The 9,176-nt window shown below is 57.2% G+C and overlaps 1 protein-coding gene across 1 annotated transcript; it reads right to left on the bottom strand.

Moving 5' to 3' along the window:
• GAREM2 (GRB2 associated regulator of MAPK1 subtype 2) lies at window positions 1-9,151 on the bottom strand (the record flags this gene model as incomplete). The annotated part of the gene is made up of 4 exons (XM_012803707.2): window positions 9,040-9,151; window positions 5,970-6,110; window positions 1,710-1,840; window positions 1-681 (listed from the first exon to the last, which is right to left on the bottom strand). Coding segments are annotated over exons 1-4 (1,065 nt in total), but the record flags the coding sequence as incomplete, so codon positions are not given.
• Between the last annotated feature and the right edge of the window lie 25 nt (window positions 9,152-9,176).

The following is a 9,176-nucleotide window of genomic DNA, read 5'->3' as shown; positions in this document are numbered from 1 at the left end:
GGAGTACTCGTCGGGGTCGAAGCGCTCGCGGCAGTAGGAGGCGCTGTCGCGCACCAGGCGCTCGACGCGCGGGTCCCCGGCCAGCAGCCCCTGCGGCAGCGCGAAGCGAGGCGTGTCGGTGAGCAGCAGGAAGTGCAGCGGCGCGGGGCCCTCGCGGCGCAACGCCAGCCCTAGCACCACTGTCTTGGAAATGATGCTGACCAGCTTGTAGCAGTGGCCCTCGCGCACCGGGTGCAGGTCGTATGGGTTGCGCGGAGGCCGGCTGGGCACTAGCACGTTAACCGGCAGCCGCACGCGCTCGATGATGGCCCGCACCGTGTGCTCGCCCTCCTGCATCTGCAGCTCCAGCGGACTGCGCGTGCTGAAGCGGCCCTGGCACTGGAAGGGCAGGCTAAGGCTCTCGTTGGTGCGGTGGTTCATGCAGATGAGGCACGGCATCTTGCCCTTGACGGGCCTAGCGCCCCCACCGCCTGCGGCCCCCGCACCTCCCGGGCCACCGCCGCCCACCCCAGCCAGCGCCCCTGCCCGGCCCAGCTTGCGCAGGAGGGTGGTGAAGCGAGAGCGCTCCTTGGTGGTCTTGGCACACAGGATTTCCGCCTGGCCCATGAGGGTGAGCTCGTCGCCCGCGTGCAGTGTGAAGTTGTACACCTCGCTGTCCTCGCTGAACTCGCCTGATACCACCTGGGAGGATCCCAGAGACAGGGAGAGGCTTCAGCCCTGGCTGCAGGAAAGTCACATGGCCACACCGCGGTCCGGAACAGGAGAGCAGCCTTCTGCTTTGGACCTCCCAGGCAGCGACCAGATCAAGAGCCTCCTGTTGAGCCAGGCAAGTGGCTCACACCGGTAATCCTAGCACTCTGGAAGGATTGTTTGAGCCTGAGCTCAAGACCAGCCTGAGCAAGAGCAAGACTCTTCTCTAAAAATAGAAAAAAATTAGCCAGGCATGGTGGTGCTTGCCTGTAGTCCCAGCTACTCGCCAGGGTGAGGATCGCTTGAACCCAGGAGGAGTTTGAGGGGTTGCTGTGAGCTAAGCTGATGCCACAGCACTCTAGCCTGGGTGACAGAGGGAGACTGTCTCAAAAAGAAAAAAGCCTCCTAGTGCCCCAGGATCCCCGTGTTCCCCAGGTAGCTGTGCGGCCTTAACTGAGTGCCCTCTTGGGGCCTTAGTGGCTGCCTGTTGCTGTGGAATGAAAAACACTGTATGTGCGATGACATACTTTGAAAGTACTTGGTAAATGTCAACTTTTATTATCATTGTGTTTACCATTTGGGCAATAATAATACCCCATCCAACAAGGTTACCCTGAAAAGAAAGGAACTGATGAAAAAAATAAAAGGGTTTGTAAAGAGCAGAGAGGTGTTTGTGCCCTGGGGGAACTAGGTACACTGCCTGATCTCCACAACTATCACCTCTACCACTGGGTGCTGGGGTAGCTGGGGATAGGATTCCCTGAAAGGTCTCCAAGTCCAGGCATGAGCCCTCCCCACAGTCCCTTCTGTTTCAGTGCCTCCCCCAGGAAGTCCTTCAGCCCAGTGGGGCCTATACCCTCCTCTTCTGACATGGCCTGATTGTGCCAAAAGCCCTCAAGGGGTCCCCAGAAGCTACTCTCCCTCTCGGACCCTATGGGCAACCCTCCAACCAGGGCCAGTGTTGCCCCTGAGGGAAGGGGCAATGTAGAGACACAGTGCCTGGTGTGGGAAGGACTGACCTTGACGCTGAAAGTGATGGCTTCCATCACAAAGATACGGTCAGGGAAGACGCTGGCCACCTCCTCCACACTGCTGAAGTATCTCACCGGCTCTCGCACATCCCGGGCCTGCTCCAGGAGCTTGAACTTCCCTGCAGTGGGAAACAGAGGCTGCTGGGTGGGCCTGCCTATGGGAGCCTGCATCCTGAGCTCATCCTGAGCTCTTAGAGTCCCTACTCCTTGCTCCCATTATCTTACCCAGTCCCTCTAGAACTCAGAAGGGCAAAAGGGCAGGTTTTTCCTAGCATGTGCAGGAGGGGGCTGGTCATCTGGCTTAAGCCTCAGCAAGATAAGCACAGATCCTTAGCAACTACAGCCCAAGAGAGCTGTGGGTGTACAGTGAGGCTAGCAGCTCCCTGCCCAGAGAAACCCACTGCAAGTGGCCTGAACAGTTGGACACAGCTGGCCCCAAATTAGGCATCAGTGTGGCACTGGGGATGCTAGCTCTTAGCTTGGTCCCAGCCCAACCTCTGACTTGCTCTGATCCTAAACAAGTCTTTTCCATCTCTGGGCCCCTGGGTCTTCATCTTAACAGAGTTGGACAGATGATGTTGGGCCCTGCCTGGATGTGGCATCCTGTGCATCTACCATGGATAGCTGATCCACATGGATACACTGGGCAGAGCAGGGGCCTAGCCCCAGGCCTTGAAGGCCCTAGGAGACCTCTCTAACCCCAGCTCTGTTCCCAGACCCCACCCTGGTCCAATATCTAATTCCACTGTCCCACAGGCTATGACCTGAGCCCAGCAAGACAATCTCCCACTGAGGATTCCCAACCTATAGTCTGGCACTATGCTTTGGCTCAGTAGAGGGCCCCCGCAGACACAGGCTTTAAAGAAGTGATACTGATCTGTGAAGCTGACACCTCTGTGTAAACAGTCTCACCTCCTAGCCACACATGGTTTATGTGCACACCTACATGAGCACAAAGACAGACTGTGAACCACCCTGGCATCAGATGGGTGGCCTCTCCCTCAGCTTATACAGTAGAAAGACTTGTACAGGGGAGGGGAAGAGGGTTGAGAAAAGACAAGGTGACTCTAGCTTTGGAAGTCTTCCTGATGGTTACTCCAGTCATACTTCATTTATTTATTCCACAAACATTGATGGAGTACCTATCATGTGTCAGACACTATACTAGGCCCTACAGGGGGTAAAAAATCTATGTAAAATACAGTCTGCTCCCAAGGAAAACCAGATAGAGTGGGCAAGATGGCAAGTATGCAATGACAGCAGATATGGCAAATGCTACAAAAGAGCTAGAGGACTGCAGGGTTGAGAGAAACTTGCCTGGTGAAATCTCAGGGGATCTCTAAGCTGCACCTTAAGAATGAAAGGGATTTTACAGAATGGGCATCCCATATGGAAGAAACAGCAAGAGCAGAAACACAAAAGCCGACTGCCTCCCCACAGGAGGGGAAGCAGACTGAAACTGCATTTTGAAAGGCTCTGAATGCCTTGCTTAGACAGCAGGACTTTATTCTGCAAGAAATGAGACTCATTGGAGTCTCCCAGTCAGGTAAATAATCCAGTAAGCAGTTCTGGAGAAGAGCCAGGGAATAGAAAAAAACTAACCAAACAGAAAGCCCAGACCAAGAAGGCCTGGGTGACTGCACGGGGAGGTGGGGAAGGAAAGGACTGAGGATGATGTACTCAGGCCACCAGCCTAGTCAGATGGAGAAGGCAGAGCTCTTAATCCAAACTGGGACCTTGGAAGGAACACATTGTGGGGCAGGGGACAGATCTAGGGAGGCCACAGGCAGTGGCCCGTAGGCATTACTCCTAGGGCAGGTGCCACTGGTGTGGGCACAAAGCCTGAGGATGTCTGGTTAGAGTAACAGCCAGAAAATCACCAGCCCACAGGTGGCAGCTTCTACTGTGGCTAGATAAGATGGCTTAGGGATGAAGAGCATGCTAGGTCCCTTTGGGGACCCTCACAACAGAAAAATGCTCACACTGTACTCCTGGCATGAACACACACACTATCCAATTTTATATACAGTGCCAGGGACTCCAGATTAAGACTCCCTGGTGCAGGTTTCAAGAGCAGAGGGCAGGGGCAGGGCATGAGCATCCCAGGGAGGAGCAGGGAGAGAAATGAGAGCTGAGGAAGACACGGGGAAGTCCTCAGGAGAAAGCCCTAACTGCCCTGGTGCCCTTGTGGGAAGAGGCCCCAGATGTGCCCCTACTGGGCAGCAAGGACAAAATGTGGAGGGGGCTGGGCAGCAGGAGTCTGGGGCTCAGGCAGCAGGACCTGCAAGTCTGCTGCCATCTGCCAGTGAGTAGCCCCCTCCCTCACCCTGCCTCCTCCTCCATACCCACACACAACCCCCCCAACCCCAAGTAGCTGGGCAGAGAGTGATGCCCACTGCCCCTGTGAGGAGGTTTGGAGCCAAGTCAGGGCTAGACCCGGGGAGGATGTGGCAGGGAAGATCAATGTAACCATGGCACCCAGCAGCCCCCACACCCCCCTCCGCAGCCTGCAGCCCAGTACCGGTCATTACTGCTGGGAGGAAGGAAGGGAGACCTCCTGGGAGTGATGGTCCAGCCCTGAAAGCCTTTTCCCCTAGCCTGCAGGCCCAGGGGCAGCTTCCTCTCCTGCCCCCACCCCATGCCCCACAGCTCTAGGGACCTGCCCCACTCTGCCCACCCAGAACACATCTGCCTACCTTGCTCCTCTCTTCCAGCCTAAAGCACCTAAGGGCTAGAGCAGCCCTCCTCCCAGCACCTGACTCACTGCACACACTCAATAAAGAACACAGGTAAAGCACAGGCTTTGGAGTTGGACAGACCCGGTTGAATCCCAACTCTGCCACCAACCAGTTGTGCGACCTTTGATAAATTATTTAATCACTCTGGGCTTCAGTTTTCCCATCTGTAAAATGGAAGCATACTACTTGGGTCATGGGTACATCTGCCACGTGCTCTGCAAGGCATAAAGCCAAGGCTTGGGAAGTGGCTTAGCTCAGGAAGCCACCTGGTACCTCCAGCAGAACCAGTGGGGAGCTACCTCCCTGACATGGAAAGCAATGAGCCACAGCCTACACCGGACAGCACCCCCAGGGGGCACTGCCCTCCTCCCCTCCCCCACTTTTGCCTGTGTCTGTCTCTCACTGCTGCAGTCCAGCTGCCCTGCCCACCCACTGCCATTATTAATTCATTAAGAGGAATCAGCGTGGAACCTAGGTTCATTCAGAGCCAGCATGTTAACCTGTGTCTGGCTTCTGCCCCTCCCCCAGCTAAGAGGCCTCAGCCTCCCCTCCCCCTGGGGGTGTGGCTGCCCCCCACCCTTACCACCACCCACACAGCCATCCAGGGGCACCAGGAGAGAGGGGAGAAAGAGCTAGGCGTCCCTGGACCCATAGTTCCCAGGTAGACTGTGCCTTGGCTTCCCAGAGTTTTAATGACACAACTGAAATGGACACAGTCCCTGAAGTCACATTTCTCTCAGTGAGGTTTTTTCCCAACCTTTGATTTTTTTGTGGGGGTTGGAGACAGAGTCTCACTATGTCACCCTTGGTAGAGTACCATGGCGTCACAGCTCACAGCAACCTCAAACTCCTGGGTTCAAGGGATCCTCTTGCCTCAGCCTCCCAAGTAGCTGGGACTACAGGCGCCCACCACCAACACCCAGCTGTTTTTGTTGTTGTTGTTGTTACTGTTATAGTTGTTACATTGTTGTTTAGCAGGCCCGGGCCTGGTTGGAACCCGCCAGCCATGGTGTATACGGCTGGTGCCCTACCCACCAAGCTACAGGAGCCAAGTCCTTTGCTTTTTTCCATCCCAAGGAGAGGACCTGGGGACTCTCCCTGAGCCAAACTCAGAAATTTCTAGCTTGAGCAAACCTGCAAAGGGCTCCAGGCCTAGGTCAGAACCCTAGGTCAGAAAGACACTTGAGTTAATTTCCTTATCTTATAATGGTGTGGGTATCTGTTAATCATTACTTTAAAATCTATTTTCAAATAAAATGTGAATCAAAGGTTTATAAACCTGTGAGCTCCTCTCCAGAAATCCAGTATGAAAATCTCTGGGCCCCAACTCTAACCCTAACCACTACCCCACTACAGGCCTTCTCCTGTTCATCCTTGAAGCTCTAAGGAAGAGTGGTCAGCAACAGCTTTGTCCATGTGCTCCCCACTCTGCCCCTGGCCCCAGCACCGCCTGCCTCCCCCCCCCCATACACACACTGGCTTTATGCCATCTGTCGATGGCTGGGCACACCTGGGTACTGCAAGGGGATGTCGATCTTGGGCCCGATGACATAGTGGCCCTCCTCCAGGGTGTGGGCTGTCACTGTTGTCCACTGGCGGCAGGAGTGGATGAGCAGGATGTCTCGCTCACTGACACCCTCAGCATACTCCCCTGGCAGGGGCAAGGACAGCAGAGGACGGAGAGGGAGAACATTAGGAGGAGCAGAAAGAACAGACAGGGTGACCTCCTCACCTCCTCACCAAGACCCCACCTGGGAACCGTTGGACTGATCTCTGTCCACTTCAGCAAAGCTCAATGGACAGGCCGGCTGCCAGCTGTGGCCTGGGGCTGTGAGTCAGGCTGTGAGTCCCCCCAAGGGCCCCAGCTACCAGCCCAGCTTCAGCCCCCTCATTCATCATCTGACTGGAGTGCCTGCCCTCCCAGCCCTCTGCTGGGGCTGGAGGCTCCCAGAGGATGAGCCTAGCCAGCCCCTGGGGAGGTGGGAAGAGATTTAACAGAGAATATGGCAAGTTTGCGGGCACTGAGGGGAGGGTGTCTGGGGATGCAGAGGGCAGCAGCAGGCTCCATCTGGGGGTGGGGTGAAGAAGGGAGACTTCACTGAGCAGGGGGCAGTTGAGCTGGGCCTCAGGACCAGGAAAGTCCAAACCAACAGGATTCTCAGCCCCCAGGTCAGTGAGTGGGCCTGGCAAGGTAGGATAGGGCTGAGAAGGGACTGTCCCCTCTAGTCCCAGCTGTGAGAGCTCCCCCAGAGCCACAGGTCAAAAGGATGGCAGGGCTCAGAGGAGCTGGTTCCTGGCTCTGCCATGGGCAGCCTTGCTTTCTACCTACTGCAACTGGCAATCTCTTACTTTCAGGAGACCTCAAAGGAGATGGAGAAATGCCCCCCAATCCTCAACCTCTTGGCTCTCCCTCCCCCATTAGGGCCCTCATCCTCCCAGTTACAATGATAATGGCTGGGCTTGGAGATTAGGGAGGCAGATTCTGAAGGCAGGAAGGGGGGAGCCCAGCAGACTGAAGGAAGCTGCACTGGGGCAGAGGTGTTGGGAGTTGGGAGGGGCCTGGGCCTGGGCCTGGGCCTGGGAAGCTCCAACCCCAGCAACGGTTTCCAGGGGAGCAGGAAAGGCGGCCCAGCTTCCAGGAGGCTGAAGGGGCCCATCTCCTGGCTGCAGCTGGTAGTCAGGATGGGGGTGGGGAATGTCTCCTTCCCAGCCCCTTCAGATAATTCACTAAATGTCTGCCAACCCAATGGGAAATTGTTTGCTCTGATGTCTGTGGGCTCCATGAAGTATATCCATGTTGTATGTGTGAGGTACAGAAGGTTCAAGGACCTGGCTGCCATTCTCTGTGTGTGTGTGTGTGTGTGTGTGTGTGTGTGTGAATGGGGCAAGGTGCTGACTGAGCTTTCCTCAGCAGCAACTCCTCACCTCCGGGGCAGAGGAAGCGTTCCTTGGGTTCTGCCAAGTTCTTTCAGAACTCTCCTAGGCCCAGCCTGCTGGCCACAGAAACACAGTAGCCATGGATCATGATCATCAACAGCTGAACCACAACAATCCACAGTGACAAATGCTTGTCACCCAAAGGACAAAACTCATGGTTCCACCAAGGGGCTTCTCCCAAATGCAATGGTACATAGCACACAGGGACCTTGGAGGGCACACAACTTTAATCACACATGGTGACTACAGCCATAGCCACACACTGTCACAAACAGCTGAGCCACCACACCAGTTGTCTATTCACTCACCCTATCATTCATTCACTCATTCAATCTGTAATCTTTCTTAGGCAAGGATGCCCTCCCTCAAGGAGCCTGCAGCCCAGTGGGAAGACAATAACCTGACCATTATAAGGGAATACTCGAAAGGGGGAAACAAGGCAAGGTGCCACGAAGTGTCAGGGAACTCCAAGGAGGCCCTATCCAGACAGAGGAGCTCAGAAAAGACACCTTGTTGGGATGGGGAGATGCCCAAGAGGATGTGTGGGAAACGGCCAGGAACCCAGAGCAGCACGTCCCGTTCACACGCAGACATACACAGCCTTGCTACTTGACAGTCTAAGAATCACACGCTGACCATCCTGCGACCATCCAGAGGGCAAGACCCCGGAGTGCTGGGCGCCCCTGTCCGACGGCCAGGGCACGCACACTCCCACAGAGCCTGCTCCTGGGACACGGTGACGTTCATGGTGCCCACTCTGTACCGCTGCGGCCCAAGGACGGGCTGCCGAGCGAGCGCCGCGGGGAGAAGAGGGGCCTACGGCCACGGGTCCCATTAGCATTCAGGGAAGCGAGTGTGCCAACGCGGGCCAAACCCCTATTATTCTCATACACAAAACCCCGGGCCCGGCTGCCAGCCCCGGCTCCCGCCCCTCCCCCAGCCAAGCAACCTCCCCTCCCTTTCCCCAATGGTCCCCTGGCTCCATGCACTCTGCGGGCGTCCCCGCCCGGCCCCCAAACACCGTCCCATTAGCAGACCAGCCGGGGGTCCTAAGCCCATAGAAGAGTGAGATGAGATAAAGGGGAGGGCCGGGGGTCCTGGGGGGCACGCCGGCGACAGACTCCAATCACTCAGGCCTCTCGTGAAAGTGGCCTGCCCGCCCACTAGGTTCCTGGGCTGCCCCCCAAATGCGAGAGGGTGAGAGAAGAGTTCCAAGGGGAACCGAGCGGGGCTGGGTGGAGGCAGCAGGGGAAAGGCAGAGTCCGAGGCCAAAGGATGCGGGAGGATAGAGGTGAGAGGCCGGAGACAAAGGGACCAAGGGGGGCGCGGCCGGGAAGGGGGTCGAGGGTGGGGAAAGGGGTGCACCGACGGGGCGGGCGCGGTGTCTTGGCCACGCTCCGGGCTCCAGCTGCACGGGAATGCACTGGCCCGGGCCCTGACCCCGAATTCCGTCCCCGGGCCGGCCGCGGGACCCAGGAGGCGGACCTGGGCTTAAGAGTCCCAGGACTCCAAGGGAGGCGCTCCGGGGAACGCGCGAGGCCCGCACCGGAAAGCCGGGAGGACAAGGACGGCATCCCGTCCCGTTACCACCTGCCTGGTTTCCCCCCACGTATCCCAGTCCCCATCCCCAGTAACCCTGATACCTGGCCCGAGGCAGGCGAGCGTGGGCAGGCGGCAGCGGCTGACGATGAGGTCGAGCGGGAAGGCGCCCATGCTCCAGCGCAGGCCGGCCAGCCCGGCAGCCAGCTTCTCCATGGCATGGGCGCCCCCGGGGCCGCCG

The sequence above is a fragment of the Otolemur garnettii genome, unplaced genomic scaffold, assembly GCF_000181295.1.
Source record: "Otolemur garnettii isolate 467f Iridium unplaced genomic scaffold, OtoGar3 scaffold00022, whole genome shotgun sequence".
NCBI classification, from domain to species: Eukaryota; Metazoa; Chordata; class Mammalia; order Primates; family Galagidae; genus Otolemur; species Otolemur garnettii.
Note: the sequence above shows the minus strand (reverse complement) of the source record. Positions and strands in the feature narration are given on the sequence as shown.